A 17,480-nucleotide genomic window follows, 5' to 3' on the forward strand; every position below is an offset into this window, starting at 1 on the left:
CTTTTGCTTTCGTTTCTGAGAGAAGGTTTCTGATCCGGGTACCCTGGCTTTGCTGACCTTCGCCTCCTGCCAGTGTTACTGCTGCACTTTGAAGGCTGGAGGAACCTCGAAGCAGCAGGAGCTTTGCCAGAACAAAGTAAAAGGGAAACAGGATTAAAAAGCAAACAGACATTCAGGAAGAAAGGCTGCACTGCCTGCCTCAAATCCACCTCTTTCCCCCGCTCCCCTCCACGTTAACAGCCCACACTGTTAGCAAACATTAAATGCAATCAGAAAACACAAGAAATACACAACGGGTCGTTTTTCTACCTGAGCTTTCAGGAGCAGATTGAGCTGCCTGTCCTGGGGGTGCTTTTAATGAACTTTCAGCTTGACTGAAAGTGCTTTGGGTTCCTGCTCCGCTCCCTATGAGCGTACAGATTAATATAGAGGGCTTAATTGAAGTTGATGTACATTGTGTTGTTCTGTTTGATAGTTGTTATCCAAGTGAAAAAAAAAGAAAAAGGATTTTTAAGATACAGGATAGTGCTTTTATGGCCCGAAAATAAGTCCTCCTATTGTGCAGTACAGCCAGACAGAACATGTTCTTTTGCGCAGGGAGCACTGCCAAAACGAAGCAAGTTCCTTTCCACAGGGGACACGTAACCCAGGATGACTGGAAGAAGCCTCACGTGCTCAGTGGGGATTCGAGTCACCCTGAGATCTGCTGCAGGGACAACCCAGCAGGGCACAATCAATCCTGGAGGGCACTGATAACTTTGTGATGCAGTCAGCTGAGGAGCTGACACTCTGCAGGGCCTCATACCTACACATGAGGAAGAACTGATTGAAAATGTGGAGGTTGGGGCAAGAAGTGGAGAAGCCATGAGGTGGAGAAGCCCTCTTCAGGCACCCGCTTGGGAGAATCTCCTTCACTACAGCCCTGGAAGAGTCCAGGATTGCACGCTGTTTCTGAAGGACCATCTCTCAGCTCGCTAATAGTGCAGCCCAACAAGCAGGAAATCAAGGCATGATGGGATGGCAGGAGGCATACGTGGCTGAGCAAGGCGGCCCTGGCAGAACTGGAACAGAAAATGGAGGTGCACAGATGGTGGAAGCAGCAGCAGCAAGTGACCCTGTTCAGTCCAGAGAATAGAAGGTTCAGTGGGATCTTACCCATGTGGATAAATTTCTGAAGGGAGGGGGAGAGGGGGACACCAAAAACACGGAGCCAGACTTTTCTCAGCGGTGCCCGTTAACAGCAGAAGAGGCAACGGGCACAAACTGAAATGCAGGGAATACCATTTAAACATAAAAAATTCATTCCTTACTGTGAGTGTGGACAAACCACAGTGCGTTGTCTGGAGGGATGGAGTCTGCATCCCTGGAGAGACTCCAAACCCAACTGGACACCATCTGAATGAGGTAAGCATGCACTCTGAAACGCTAAATCTTTTTCAGAGCTTTCTCAGGAGATGCAGTGACTTACAGCTAATCCAAAGGAATCACAAAAACAGTCAGGCATTCGTTTCTCTGCCTCCTAAACACAAGGCTTCATTTCCAAAGGCAACACCCGTTACTCATTTATCACAATAGTGAATCCTTCCTACCCTATGCAACGAGCCCAGCATCCCACCAACTGTATGGAAAGGGAGATGTTCCTCCCCAAGAAAATTCTGCATCACAGAGGCACAGCAGGGCAAGAAATTCTTATCCAGACAAAAATGGAAAGGAGTAATTGCATCGCCCATCATCTCGGCAGCCCACTTAACGAGGGATCTACTTCTCTCGGCTTTCTCCTTCTTGGAGAAAGAACCTTCTTCCACCAAAATACCACAGCATCCCTGAGCAAACTCTGCTTCCCAGCCAACAGCTGTACACATCACTGCAAGCTTTAACTGCACAGTTCACTACGCATCTACAACAGAACAAAAACCACGAGCAGCACTTGTTAATAAAGCATACTCGTACTAACAACTATATCTGTAGAAAAATAATCCCTGGTTGTGGTTTTTGATGGCTGGAAGGGAATCAACGATGACGAACCTTCCAGGTTGTCAGCTCTTCTGCTGCTGAGCTTCCAGGCTACAGCTCAAAGCAGCCCATTTAACATCAGAACTTGTTACAACCTGAGATAAAATAACAAGGTCTTAGAAAGGGAGTAAGGTCTCTAACCAGCTTGATCCGATGGCTACTCCTTATTGTTGTTGATTATCAATTTAATTTGCACATTCACACACTTACAGTGGAGGTCTTTACTGTGGAAACGTTCCACCTTCACGATCAGCATTTTCCTATCTGCCCTAAATGAGAGATGTGTTATTTTTGTGACCCACTGCACTCTGAAAAGGCGTCGCCCACTCACCGGTTTCGTGCCATCTGCCCAAAATTACAGCGCTACGGAGGAGGCGACAGAAATGAAAACAGTTCTAAAGGTAATCAACCACCCCCACAGCACCGGAGGCTTCACTCCATTGTCATGCAAATCAAAAACCTTCAGGAGCCCGAAATTATCCTCAAGTAATATTCCAGATAGTTTTTAAAAAGCGATAATTCCCTCATTTAAAAATATCTCAGGATGCCGATTTTCCAGTGAGATAAGAACACTTGTGGTAGTTAAGAAATACTGCTTCCAAGCCGGCTGCAAGCCCAACGCAGCCTTTGTGTTTGCCTCCTGTGACCAACACAGTAGTGACATTTTAACTTTATAGAAGTCGTTTTTCTTTGAGCACATTCTTGGTGATCCCATCCCATTAAGCACACCGCCCCGGCCCCGTACCCAACTGCTACAAAACCTACCTCTGTGAATTTACCCCGCTTCATTTTCTGTCTGTGGTAGTAACCCACATCTGTTGAACTGAAGTAGCTCATTACTAATCATTTAGCAGGTATTTACCAGCTGGAGTTAAACCACTCTTCGTCTGTCAAGTTAAAACCAAAACGTTTGCTGTTTTTTTTCCAGTTCCTCACTCCTTCCCTGAACCTCTTCCAACCTTTTATGGTCTCTCGAACCTCTTTTCCTGGAGTGGTTACACTAATGCAAACAGAGAGAAGATATACGTATTTCAACCGCATGATGATCTTTGATGGCACGGCTTCCTTTTAGGAATTAGGAAGGGCTGTACGTGTGCAGCCCATTAATGAACATACTTTCCCAGCTTCAATCTCTTTTTCCTTGTGTTTAGGTTCTGGAAGCACATGGCCACAACTACGCTTATTTCCTCCCAATTGCGTAGCTTCAGATTTCTGATTGCAGTGCTGTGTTTTGCAAAGTAAGCCAGGCTGTTTTACAGCAGCCACTGATTTACACTTCTCCAAGCTGCCTGTCGTCTTCAGGTTGTTGGATTTTACCTCAAGTAACCGATCCATAGACCTCCCCACTACCACAGTGATGCCAGGAGCTCATCTGCAAACTCTCTGCGGTCTTCGCAACTGCAGTGTTAGCCAACATCTCTTAATTCATTCCATTCCTTATGTTTATTTTATACCACCTCAGGCCCATGGTTGAATACTGTGAAGATATTGAGGCTCTCGTGGGCCGCTGCCTGGCCCTCCCCCAAGAGCTCATTTGTCAGGAAGCCATAAATCATTCCACTGACAGCAGCCTGCTTCCTAAAACAAGCAGGTCACTATCTGCTGCCCTCGCCCGGCACACAGAGCCCTGACGCTCCTCCGCAGCCTCCAAATGGTCCACTCTCAGAGCCACAACCTATCTGGAACTGTAACATTGACGTCAAGGAAAATGGACACGGACATGAGACAAAATTACTTTGTTAGCACTCTATTCCCAGCACTTCTCAGGCTGCTTGTCATCACGGCTTCGAGGACGACGTGCACGGTTTAGTTACAAAGCTGAACGTTACCACAACTAGAAGTTACAGAGCTGAGGAACTGCAGTCATTGGGGTGGTGAAGAAGTTACCCGTGGTTCAAGTCATACCACATCACTCCGGGGTAAGCTGTGTGCTTTTGTCAAAGCAGTTCTTGAGGAGAGAATGCCTTCTTCCCAGCAGGATAAGCTGAAGCCACTGGCCAGAGCTTTTTCTAGTCAGCTATATGAGCTTAGGGTGAAACAACAGAAACCAAGCAGTTTCTGACTGATGTGCACCAACCATTCCCACAGCAGGGCAGGACACTGCAGCCTCTGCAGCTCCAGACTTCCAGCGCCTAAGTTTCAAGCTAACAATTTTAACACAAAATCTCTGGGATGTGAAAAACCTAGATTTCTTCTTCATGGCAATAAGCACTGAACCATTCTTATGGGTTATTGCCATAGTGCTTCTCAGTAAACATTGACTGCAGAGGATTTACATGTATTTAAATATTATTCTTTCTCCTTCCCCCCTCCCCCCCCCATCTGGAAAGAATTATTTTGCAAGTCAAATGACAACCACTTGACTCATACAAAACAACACGAAACCAAGACTGTCAGTAGATTTGAACACCACATCCTTTTGGGTTTTCATTCAGTTTCACATAGTGAAACATCTCATGGCTTTCATGGTTCTCGACAGATAGCTTGAAATTAGCCATACCACAAACACGCCAGTGGATACTGAGTTTCCAGCAGTGCTTAGCTGATATTTTCTTGAATCTCTGAAGAGATAAAAAGCTCGTTACATGCCATAATAACATGCTCTCCCCTTCATGTATTCGACCATTTCCTAGATATTTTTCCTCCCCAGAACAGCGTTACGTAACATCCCGCGGGTAAGATGACGTCGCGTACTAATCCCAAAGAGATGTGGTTGGCATGATTCTAGATGTGCACCTGGGATGATATAAAGCTTTAATCTCATTCCACGGGGTCACAGTTTTCCCAAACAAATAAACAGAGCGCCGCTTTTGTGCGTCCTCACCACCTCCTTTTCTTTTTCTTTTTTTTTAACTATAATTTTTATTTAAATAAGACACAAACTTCTATACCAAAAAAAAAATACAAAACAAAAGCCACACATTTCCTTGTGTAAAGCAATATTTGTGTGATAACTTGAATACTGTTCAGCACAGTGGCTAGAAATAACAGTACAACTATGTACAAAACTTTAAACAATATTTGACAAATTTCTACAGCTGGATGTAGAATACAATAGAGATAAACAACTGCTGGGAAATTTACATGGCAAAGCATCAGCTTTAACGCATTTGGTTCAAAACCTTCAGATCTGCTAAGAACAAATGTGCAATTCAATTAATATTTAGTTTCTCATGGAAAAAAAAAAGAAATAAAAAGTACACAAAATGGCATTGCAATTATTGTACAGAGTTCACCGCTGATCTAAAAACAACTCATCGTATCCCCTGGTAATCTAACACCAACAACTGAGACTACAGTTTCTTATCTGGGCATAACCAGAGCATAAAAAGGTCATCGTACTGCAATGTTAATCTAGAAGGAAAAAATATCAAAAGGAGCTGATACTTACACTGTGAGTATTTTCTTCCCCTTTATCTTCAATCTATAAAATATATAGTGTTTTCACCTAGGCCTGAGATTAGTAGGGTTAAAGATGGCTGTTGTGTTTCGAGCAGGTTTTTCACGTGAAAATGGTTAGAGACAGACCCCTCTCTCCATGTTTTCTGCAGGGGAGCCAAAAAGCAGTTACTGTTTTATAGGCTGCAAATTCCACCTTGTAAGACAGTATTAAAAAACCTCGGTAATAAAAAGAAACCATGCTTTATCTCCAAAGGGAGCACGTATTTAGTGAGCAGTTATTGGTTGTTCACTCTTCCCCCCCCCCCCTCCATTCTCATCTCCAAAAGAGGAAAGAGGAAAAAAAATAATAATAACGGAGCAAATTTAAATGCTCAGTAGCTGCAGGCTACTAATCTCTTCCATTCCTGGAAAAGGTGAGCTTTATTCTCTCAGGAGTAGACAGCATAAATGTAATTCCACTGAGCTGAAAGCAACGGAGCAAGAACATCAAGTTTATTTTGCCTTTGGGGTCCTCTTTGTATTGCAGGAAATGATCTGTCAAAGCACTGCTCTTCTTGTTCTGGTACACCAGAAGAGCACCACTAACCCCTCCTTGCCGTGTACTATTTTGAGAAAGCGGCCGGCCTGCAAAACCAGGATTATCACTTTTATTATTATTATAATTCATACTTAAGGAGGGGGGGAGAACACACTTTTACACATACAGCTTAAAGTAAGCAGGAAGTTACGGGAGAAGCTTTGATTAAGTAACATGAACTTAAAAACTACCCTTTTCCCCATCCCTCTTCAAACACCCACTTGCTATTTGCAGACTTCGATCCAAACACAATTACTCACTACGTAAATAAAATGCTGCTCATCTAACACTGCTCGACAAAATCTGAAAGCCTATTTCCAACCAGCAAATGAATGAACATTTCCAAAAGAGAAACTAAACATTAATTTGACTTTTAGACGGTAACAGTAGCATTTCACATCCTTAACTGCCAACAAAAACATGAGAGGAAATCCCCGTCACCGCGCCGTGAAAACCTGAAAGAATTTCTGTCCTTGAACAAAAACATTCTTGCCTTTCAAAATCCTCTCACACACAACATGGAATGTTTCTCATGTACAGCCTAGTACTGAACACTTTATTTGCAACAGTTTAACAGTCATTAACCGAGCAACACCTGAAACCTTTAAATGCCACATTTTACATATATTGAAATGACAGTAAATGCAACAGTTGTTTTTACTCGTAAGCACGTGACGAAGTGATCTACATCACAATTTGCTGGTTCTCCTCACGTTCACCCACGTCCAGGGTCACCGTTCACCTGGAGCTGAATGCACTTATTCCAAGAAAGTGGAATGTAATGAGGAAATATTAATGCATAAAATAAGGAAAGGCAAAAGAGTGATGTTCCCTCTTTAGCTTTGTAGCTGTAAAATATTTAATATCCCAATATGATATACATTCCAAGTTACCTGAGTTTACACTTCGAGAGAAGTACCTGAAGCTAGGCCATAGGGTGGGCACTGTGCAACTGTTGTGGCCATTTTTTTTTTTCTTTTTACTTTTTTTCTTTTTTTTCTTTTTTGCATTGTGTGTATTACAGAAGTTAGAAACATAAACACCTGGATCAATTGTAAACATAATCCTGAAGTACAGTATTTTCCATAGGACACAACACAGCAAGACATTTTCTATTCAGACAGGCAACTTTTTTTTTCTCTTTTTTTTTTATATATATATAGAGAGCTTATTTATACTGTAGAATTTGAAACAGAACACAGGACACAGTACTAATCTGGTCAAACATACTATGAAATGCATAGTCTCCACTTAAAACGTTTAACGATATATGGATTCTGCAGGCATTGCTGCTTTCTCACAGAAGATGCTGACTATGGATTCCGTCCCTGCCAAGAACAGCGTTGAGATATTTTTCAGAATGCTGCTAAGTACTCCATTTTGTTCTGAAAGGGCTGCCACCTCATTGCAGATGCATCTCAACTGTTACCTCCTCGATCCTTGCTTTGGGGCAGAGGCCTGCTCCACACCTTGGTCTAGATTAGCGCGTAGCTCTGAGGAGAGGAATGCTCTTCCGTCTGAATTTCTTGCAGAAGAGGCTGCTGCTGCTGGGATGGTTGCTGTACCGAGACCTCTGTAGAGTCCATTGTGCTGGTGTCATCCGACAGAGATGAGAAAGAGACCCGAGACGAAAGCTGCTCAACAGTCAGGCTGCTCAAAGCTGTGCTTTGGCCGGAGTTTGGAGAGTTCTTCAGGGTCAGGTCTGAAGCGGGCAGTAGGGGGCCCAGAAGTTTTACAGGACAGAAAGCTGATCCGGTTGGGATGAAATTAACCTTGTTTTTGTCAGGACATGAAAAGAGAGGGGCTGAGACAGGCTGACGAGACCTATAACAAGAAAACAGATTATATACCCAGCCAACTGAGATGCTTACGTGCTGTGAACTTGGTGGCTCTACGGGTTGCTAACATGTGAATGACAAGGAATGGGATTAATTGGACGGAGGGGCAAACATCTTCCATATTGGTAGTCAGCTAACTGATCCACAGCGTTAAAAACAGTGCCATCACAAAAATGACTTGGTTGTTAGTGGATAAACATGCACCTTCCCAGCGAGAAAAATCCACCATACATATGCACGTGAAAAAATGCCATGGTAATTTAGAATGACACAAATTCTTCTTTAACAATAGCACGGCAGCAACAACACGTGTAGTCACATTAAATCTTTGAGAAACTCTGTGAAATAGACCTCTCCTTTCCCATATTCTGTAACCTGCTTGGAGGCTTCCTCCACAACCCAGCATTGCTCCTTCACCATCCATTGGGCAAGGAATGCTATTAGAGCAAGAACCATCCCCTCCTTCATTCTTTCAACCACGGGAGTTAAGTGTGCAAGCTCGACAGCGTGTGTTCTAATACTGCTGAGTCTACGGAAAAAGACACGATGTCCAAGAGTCTTATTTCTGACTTCCTGCTCAACAGCAAAACCATTGAGCAAAGTCTATGTCGTTAAGTACACTGCCATCTACAAACACTTTACATAGATTTGATTTTGTTCCAAATGTTTTAAACGTAAACGTAACCATAGGTTATACAAATGTAACCTATGCTCGAAACTGATAGAGAATTCCAACAAGGAGAGTTTTTGTGTCAAACCAGGAACATTTAGAAAAGTTAATACAAGCATATGAAGCGAAGTTTATAAATGCTTAGGAAATTAAATGTACCTTATCTTTTCCGCTTGGATTTTTGTTGCCTTTTATATATGCACAAAAAGAGTTCAAGCATAAAAGACTCCATTTCCTCTTCAAACCAACATGAACACTTCAACTTCTCTTCTGTACAAACTAAGAATAGTTTGCTCCTGAAAAACTCATCAGCTGGAATAGTTTATTCATCTGCAGTTGAATAGGCTCAGTAAACAGGTTTACTGCTTTGCAGATACCAGCTGATATAAAAGGCATTACTTACGACATTTCCTCAAAGACCTTCACTCGCTCACATCCCTCTGGGGGCTCTCGTTTGAACATGTAGCTGTTGTTTGGTTTGGGAGATGAGGCATACTTGGGCAACGGTGAGCTACTCCCACTGTCTGAAAATTTAAAGCAGTTATATTACTAGAGATTGAGAGTGTTTTTTTAATTAAGTTTGACTTCCAAACAAGATGCCTTTTTCACAGTTCAGCCACTACGCTGGTTTGCTTCTACCACAACGGTTCCCTTATCGCAGGCAATTTCTAACGCCCTTGTATAGCACATTTCTTCTGAATAAAAGCTTCAGTGCAGCAGTAATCACATAGCAATATGTAACAGGAGGACGTTTTTATCCAGAGCACCGAAACTGGCACAAAGAGCTGTGATCCTGGAACCAAATTAGCCATTCAAAAATACAAATGAACACAGTAATATGCTTTGTACATGCAGGAGAGTTATGAGAGGTAATGATAACAACTTCTCACTGTATAAACACATTTAGTGTGCATACAGCATCTTATTTTAAAACAATTCTTTGCAGGTATGCTGACTGCATTCGTTTCACTAATAGCTCAGAATTTGCAAAGAAACAAAGTACATTCTTCATACACTTCCTGGTATTTCATCATTACAATGCCCCACCTGATTTACATTACAATTTAGTTCTCTTAGTATCCAAAGTAAAACCTCACAATTCCACCCTCTCATCCTCACTAACTGCACAATCTAGCTATTCTTTATGACTCCAGTTGTCTATGTGTTCTACAGAGGATTACTAGACACACTAAAGACACACACATCTAGGACACAGGACAGACTTCACAGCAGGCAGACTTTCACCTTTGCTGGCAAATCTAAGAAGACTCAACTCTAGTGAAGTCAGCAGAACAAAAGTTTTGAAAGCTAAGACTACGAAAGGGTTAACTTCCAACAGAAAGTGAACCACCTTTTCCTTCATCCAGGCAATGTTAACATTGAACGAGTTAAGAGAATAAGGTAGGTACAAAAGTAATTGCTCGCAGAAAATGACCCTTCTGCAGCGGCCTCTACTTTTTCAAAGAGCAAGAGGCTAACCCAAGTGGCTCCCTATTCTATGCTTGGGCTTACAATTTAAAAAAAAATGAAATGGCAAGGTTAAGGACTCACCAACATACAAGCAAAAGCAATGAAGAGAAATTATAGCTCCTACTTCAGCTCCTTTCAAGTTTCCACCCTTTTGGGTTACCTTATTCATTTTACCTCCGATACCTTTGTTTATTCTGATGCTGCTCAAGTGTGCCTTTTCAGCAACACTGGAAAACCAACCAAAGCCTCAAGCATTACAATCTAGATTCCCTGAAACATATAATGTTTTCTTTAAGAATTTACCAGCAGTGACTACATAAAAATCTGTATAGGCATGACTCAAATACAGGAGCTAATCATTAGATTCTGAAACATCATCAGCACTGCCTTTACAGGAGACAAATAAGCTCTAATGTCACATATCCCTTTTTTACTGTGAAAGGTACAAGAAAATGGTCAAAGTTGACCTCAGCAGCGTAGTGATTATTCTACTCTTTCCTGCTGTATAGTTAACACAACTCTGTTTACAGAATTTTTGATGTTAACTGTATGAAGACAGAAAAAGTCTAGAGACAACGCAGACATTTGTCAAGCTGAGCACACGATGGTCTCTTGGAATCTTTCCACTGCTGGAATCTTTCCAAACTTTCTGAATACAGAAATCATTAACAGAACCCAGACAGTTTGTTTCCCCATTCTAATATTTAAAATTGAAGATCCAAGTTTCTATTTAAAAACTCTGGGATATAAAATAAGCTACTGTTCATTCTAGCAAATACTGGAAAACTGTGCAAGTACATCCAATGAAAGAATCAAACTGAATTCAAAGTTAAGTCAGCACTTGGAAGATTCAGAGTGTTGTCTAGCCAATGCAGTTTTCAATAAATTTTGGTTTATTTAGCCCCGTTTGACTGAAACTTTCTACACAGGACAGCTGTTAAACACGTAAAAAAAATTATAATTTAACCAATCTGTTTCTCCCTTGCCTCCTTGAGCTTTTAAAGCTTACTGAATCATTAGCTTTTCATTTTGACCAAACACACAACAAACTAATATGTGAAAAATACAGGAAGCTGACACACACAAGCTTACTGTTAGTTCTTCCCTTACAGCAGCAGTGTAACAGGTATAGGAGACCACCAGCTGCAGTGGCAAGAGGAAGCGTGCAGCTTAAGCCAGTCTCCAGCCATGTATCCTACAATGTCATAGGTGATAAACCGTAACATCATTACTCAACTTCACTGTCACTAAGGGATATTCTCAAGCGATGCTATTTACTTTTTCATTTTTAAATGCTTTCTCAGAGGTTTCAATCCACCATCTGGCATCTGCACCTTCCAGACTCCCACCAGTAGGGTGTGCCCTGGCATATTTCGACAAACTAATCACATTTTGTTACCATTAGGATTGAAGATTAACAGCTGTAATCTTTAAAGCGAGCTTTGTTACCATAACCACACTGAAGACAACAGGGAGCCTTAATACACAGAATTTCTCAACATAAATATTTCAAACTGACATATTCTATTAACTAGAAAAAGTTGAAGTTTGTAATTACACACTAAACAATTATATTTTAACAAAAATATTTAACACTACTAACTTCAGCTTGCATATATTATAGCAAAAACAGACAGGCTGAAGACAGCCTGTAAAGAACAATTTCTTTTCAGTGACATAACTTGGCCAGTGAACCTTGGGATTTGGTTTGATAGATCCAAAAGGATTTTCCAGCTCAAAAACGCCTTTGTTTTTTAAGACTACCCAAAGACTTCTCATACAATTTTCATTTAAAAAACTATGAATCAGACGTCCAGAAGTTAGAAAATGAGATCCAGACCAAGAGATAGCATCTTCATGAACACACTGCTTGCTGTTACAGCCCGCTAACAACAGCAGCAATGCACAACCCTACACAAAAGTACTTAAATAAAACCCTCTGAAAAACAGGTTACACTATTTTTACATGAAAAAATAATCCTCTCATACCTTAGGACACCTTTGAACTTTACCTCTGTCAAGTTACTAAATATGTTGGAGATGTTAGCCTCGTGGACAAGGAAATCATAAAACAGATCTAATGAAACTGCTAGCCACTTAGCCTGCAATAGGCTGATGGTATTTCAAAACTAAATCACATAAAGCCAGGTGCCATGAAAATACACTGTCCCACTCCTCTCTCTCTGCTCCAGTCTATACTATTCAGTATCACTACACTATTTGGAGATGCAATGAGATCCTTTTCTGAAATTTATATTTCACTTTCTTTTGAAAAATTCAATAGATTTAGCAGCTCCTTGCAGAAATGTAAACCAAACAGCTGATGCAGTCCAAAGAGCAGCTGTGAAGGCCTCAGGCCAAAGCACAGCTTTGCACAAGAAATAAGAGATGCTTTGGAAATGTAAAGCAGTGTTCTGTCTGTCCAGAGTGCTGGCTCCTCTCACTGCTCCTGTGTCTCAGTCAAATGCTAACCTTCATCCCCATTCAGAAACACACTCAGGAGCAGATAAAGCTGATAATCATAATTTAATGGAAAATTAAGTTCTTCCTTTAGAGAGAAAAGTAAAACTCCAGGCTTGAGAAAAGTAACAAAAATCTTTTGGTTTAAAATGTCTCAATTCTGGTTATTTGTAGAGATATATTTTCCCAGCTTAGCAGGTGTTGCAGCGAAGTCATAGAAGCTATACTCCAGCACAACAGAATCCTTTCAAATGAACCTGAAAAAACTTTGTTCTATAATGCAGTGAACATCAATAACAGATGTTGATAAAATCTCTCCCAAAATTTTCCTTACAATTTGTACTCACTTAGCTATAATTTAACTATTTTGAAGCTATGATGATGATCTGAGAGTGAAAGGCATCCTTCCTAATGACTGATGCTACTTTTACAGCCTCTGAACAAATTATTTTATCCTGAAAAACTGCCACACGTTTTTCTAGTTTCTATTTTTCCTTAAAGTACAAAGTTGCAGTGAGGAGTTCAAGCTTTTATTTTCCATAAGCAGGGTGTCATAAAACCTAAGCTAACTTAAAAATATAATTATGGTAACTCCAGAAAGCTTCCTGTTTATCACCATCACCTACATACAAACACAGGTTTTAGATACAAACCTAGAGCCATTCTTCAGCTTGAAACCACAAATGCATGTCTGTCTACTCATTGCAAAGTTCAGCAATGGATTTTACTCTGGTGAGCTGCTCAGAACACCCTAGACAAAAGATAAAGACCCTGGAAATCACTGAGAAGGTTAGATGCAATATTTCAGTGCCAGTAAAAACCACTAAACAACTCCAGTTACTGTGACAATGTCTACTCAGCGATTCAGTATTGACAACAGATTTCAACTCACTTGCACGTTGTAAGAAAGGAAAGTAGCAGGGGGAAAATAATATCCATGATTGGTTTTGGAACATGATCACCTATCGTACTGGGGTAAGACTTCTGTGGTTAACTTTCAGGCACTCACTGTGTAGGATCCGGGCAGGAGAATTTGTTTTCTACTACTTGCTTTTAAATCTGAGATGGGAAAGTAATACTTTTCAGAAATAAAGAAAAAGTATGATTACTCCTGCCCCAATCTTATTCCCTTCAGATTATCACGTAGAATTAAGATTACTTTAAGGATGATTAAACAAAATAATTACAGGAAATGCTTAAATCTTAACTCATAACCTCAGTAAATTTATGCCAAATGAAAATCTTAGTTTTCATTTCCTGTGACCATACTGCTATTAGCTTGTACATCTCTCCCAAATGCATTTCTCCAAAATAAAGCTCATATTTCCATTGATAAAAAGCTCAAGTCTAGACAACCAGAAACCCAAGAATCATTTCATTAGTAAAAAGAATTGTCCAAAATCAACCACTTTATGCTGGTGCCTCTATTTTCACACTGTGTGTCTTGCCTGTAGATTAACTCTGAATTTCTGAGCTTCCAATTTGCTCCCTCCATAAATCTGAACTACTTTTTACAAACTTAGACAAAATGCTGAATATTGACATATAAACACAGAAATTATACAGAATTTTTCTTGTTAGGCAACATATGAAGACAGATAATTACTCTCCATTAGATTTGTTCAAACTCAGATATGAATTCCTCACCAAATATTTTCAAATGAAGCAGAGTACTTATAAAACGGTCCAAATATTTTTTCAGAAGCAGAGTACTTATAAAACGGTCCAAAAACTGTTTTGATCAGCAAGTAACTCACCCATGATGAATACAGAGTCTACACAAACCTTCTTGAAACCCTTTTGAAACAAACACGTTACGGTCTGAATTCTTTGCATCAGAATCTTCATAAATGGTTAAAACTGTTTGCTGTGCTCCTCTGACATATTTATGGAAGATGTTTGTGAAGTTTCACAAACAAGAGGGAAAAAGATATGTAAACAAACAAAACCAATCTTAAGATACATCCTCAATCCCTCCTCAACATTCAAACAAAAACAAAAATTGATGTAATGAGTAAAATGAAGGTAACTGTAAAACAGGACATCACATGCCTCCCATAGGTAAAGGCTGGCCATTCTACTCTCACCTTTGTCACGGTCATAGAGTAAATCTTCTGTTGAGCAAGGACTCCCATCCTGAGACTCAGGAGGGCAAAAGGGAGACACACATGGTGAATGGCTGCTGCAGCTGCTGCTGCGCTCCTGGACAGATGGAGTCTGAGTGTCAATGCTTCGTGTACTACTACTACGATAGTGAGCAGGTAGTGGGGCCCTTCGACCATCAGGGATATCCAAAGGCTGCAAGGGAAACAAGCAATTCAGATTACTGAGAAAAGATCCAGCTCCAAAGCAGTGTCATCTGTAGTAATCATAACTGAACTAAAAAGTTAAAGACTGCAAATAGTTCATTTTTTGAAACAACAACTTTTGTGGAAGAAAATAATGCAATATAAAATGCACAACATACATTAACTATGCTCAATGTTGAGACAATGTGCAGATTTTCCAATACGTTGGCTTGAACCTTATTCTGCAACATATGGCATAGATATGCTCCTAGCAGAACACTGGTGCACTCTGCTTGTCCTTCTCTGTGGAAAATCAGTTCTAACATGAGGATAGCATAACTTTAAAAAACAAAAAATCAAATGAGAATTAAGAATTTCATGATATATAAATGTTTATTTTAGCTTTGCTTCAGTGAGGACTGCATTCAGCTCAATGAGGAATCATTAAACATTCAAGATGCAACATTTCAGGCCTTCTTCCTTCTCATTTCAAGTGAAGAATTAATTTTGTTCCCTCTTTTCTTCTCTTCCATATACACCAAAATTAGAGTAAGCCAATTCCAGAGCTTAAAATTCAGCACGGCATGATTTTGCTAATAAAGAGGATGTGAAACTTGTTGCTTAGGAGGGAACAATATCTATGCAGAAAACCACCAAATTATACAAAGAGGAAGACCTAGTAAATTAGAAAAATCCTTTTGCTTCCTATAAGCCTTCCAATTAATACAATTTCATATTTCACTTAAAAGCCAAGTAACACTCTATAAAGAGAACATCACAGTTGCTACATCAAATGCTCAAAAGTAGTCTTACGTAGTCAAGAAGTATATCCCAAATCCCTCATTTCAATCTCTGCTGAATTAAAATTGAAGGTATGGGAAGTCATCTGCATTTTTAAATATGCCTCTAGAAACATGTGGAAGTATAAAAAGCTACATATTTATCACTCTTTTCAAGTAAAATAACAGAGGAAATGCCTGAAAATATTTCCAATTACTGTGCTTCTGTATTTCTTTTCCTTAATACTGAATCCAATTGTTGACAAGTCCAGAAACCTGTGTGAAAATATCAAGTTGAAGTACTCCATTTTTTAAAATGTTCTATATTAAAACCGATCAACATATTAAAAAAAAAGACTTCAGAACGTAATTTCTATGAGTCATGTCTAAACTATTTTAAAAACCAAAGTCCTCACAATCTTAAAGCACAAGAAATAGGGTAACTGTAATTGAGTACAGCTGCTACTAGTTGTCATAATTCTTAATGCATGGAAAATGGCTGGAAATTACAGAATTCTATATACTGTGTTTTTTGCAGGAGGATCAAGTCATGTACTAACTTTATTCCAAAGGCATTCCAACAAGACACCAATCAACCACTGTGGGACAGTATGTTCTTGGATGTAGTTACAAACTGCCCTCATACCTCCCTGCAGAAGTATAGAAACTGTCTATTTGACAACAACACACGCTTCCTAATGCAATTAAAATTTACCAGACTTTTTTCAGTCTCAATCTTTTTGCATGAAAAATTAAAATTGCCCTACAAAGTAGCACCAGAAGTCCTACTATGACATAATATACCAATGGGAACCTTACAAATAATCTGTTTTTCACAATCATTACATCTATTTGAGAGACATCTTCTTCAGAGCAAAGCATTCAATGCTTTCGATTAAAAAACTATTTCCTAGGGTGGAGCACAAAGGCAGAGAAAGCATTTCTGCCTTCTAGCAGAAATGCAGTCAGCAATGCATTAGACAACATGACAGTGCAAAAATGTGATACACTGTGTATCCTGAAGAGACTGTTCCTTACAAGGAACACTTGGAGGAAAAAAATCCAAAACTTTTCAGATGAAGGATATGAAGACTAAGGTAAAGACCCTCTGCAGCTGTTTGAATTAAAATTTCATCCATTGTTTAAAATCTGTTTGGATGTGGTGCTCAGGGACATGATTTAGTGGTGGGTTGTTAGAGTTAGGGTAGTATGGTTTGGTTTCAGTTGGACTTGATGATCTTGAAGGTCTCTTCCAACCTGAGTGATTCTATGATTACAGGAGTGAATTTTTGATAGGTACACAAAAACATTACTTCCTATTTCCAGAAGCAAAATAAATTAAACAAGAAACATATGAATCATCTCAACTTTCTTAATGTGATGGTCAAAACTCTTTCATTTCTGACTACCATGGTATATATGAAAGATCAGGTAATATTTTTTCTCTAACACACACGTCCACTGTTATGGGGGCATTTCTCACTAGTTTCACAACATATTCTGTAACAGGGAGCTTCTTTCTATAGGGAGTAAGTTCATTATCTTATTGTTCAAAGTCTCCGACATTCATGTTGAAGAAACACAGAAGGACAAAGAATAAAGGCCAGACAACTTCACAAAAAGATGATTTTTTCATGCAGTTTATAGTGGGAGCAGAGACAACTATAATTTCCTGGAAATCTTGTCACCAAATAATAAAACCAGGAGGGAAAACACATTCAGAGCCTTCAAAATAAATACATTAGAAGATGAAACAACATTTTTTAGTAAACCTGAGGAGAAAGATGCTATCAGGGACAACCTCCAGAAATAAATGCCAACTTTAACTCTGTTTTTGTGAAATAAAAACGAGAATGCCTTCAGCTAGCTAAGCAAAAGAGATTACCTGAAAAAATATAGATGCATATGGTCAAACCAAAAATGAAGAAATGCTGCAAATGCTTTTACCACATATTACTAAACTTCCTAGTCAATTAGATTATT

The 17,480-nt window shown here is 39.7% G+C and overlaps 1 protein-coding gene across 4 annotated transcripts in view; it reads right to left on the bottom strand.

Moving 5' to 3' along the window:
* Positions 1–4,935: 4,935 nt before the first annotated feature.
* GLCCI1 (glucocorticoid induced 1) overlaps positions 4,936–17,480 on the bottom strand; it is a 49,779-nt gene continuing 37,234 nt past the window's right edge. For 2 of the 4 annotated variants that reach the window (XM_065731223.1, XM_065731222.1), the window contains exons 6-8: positions 14,518–14,728; positions 8,904–9,024; positions 4,936–7,816 (exon numbers count right to left, since the gene is read on the bottom strand). In XM_065731223.1, the coding sequence (XP_065587295.1) occupies positions 7,468–7,816; positions 8,904–9,024; positions 14,518–14,728 (681 nt within the window). In that variant the 3' untranslated portion in view covers positions 4,936–7,467. The remainder of the gene's footprint in view (positions 7,817–8,903; positions 9,025–14,517; positions 14,729–17,480) is intronic. The other 2 variants (XM_065731226.1, XM_065731227.1) reach the window with 1 other exon arrangement.

This window comes from Cyrtonyx montezumae, unplaced genomic scaffold (assembly GCF_038088225.1).
Source record: "Cyrtonyx montezumae isolate F1298 unplaced genomic scaffold, pur_monq_1.0 scaffold_14, whole genome shotgun sequence".
Taxonomy (NCBI): Eukaryota; Metazoa; Chordata; class Aves; order Galliformes; family Odontophoridae; genus Cyrtonyx; species Cyrtonyx montezumae.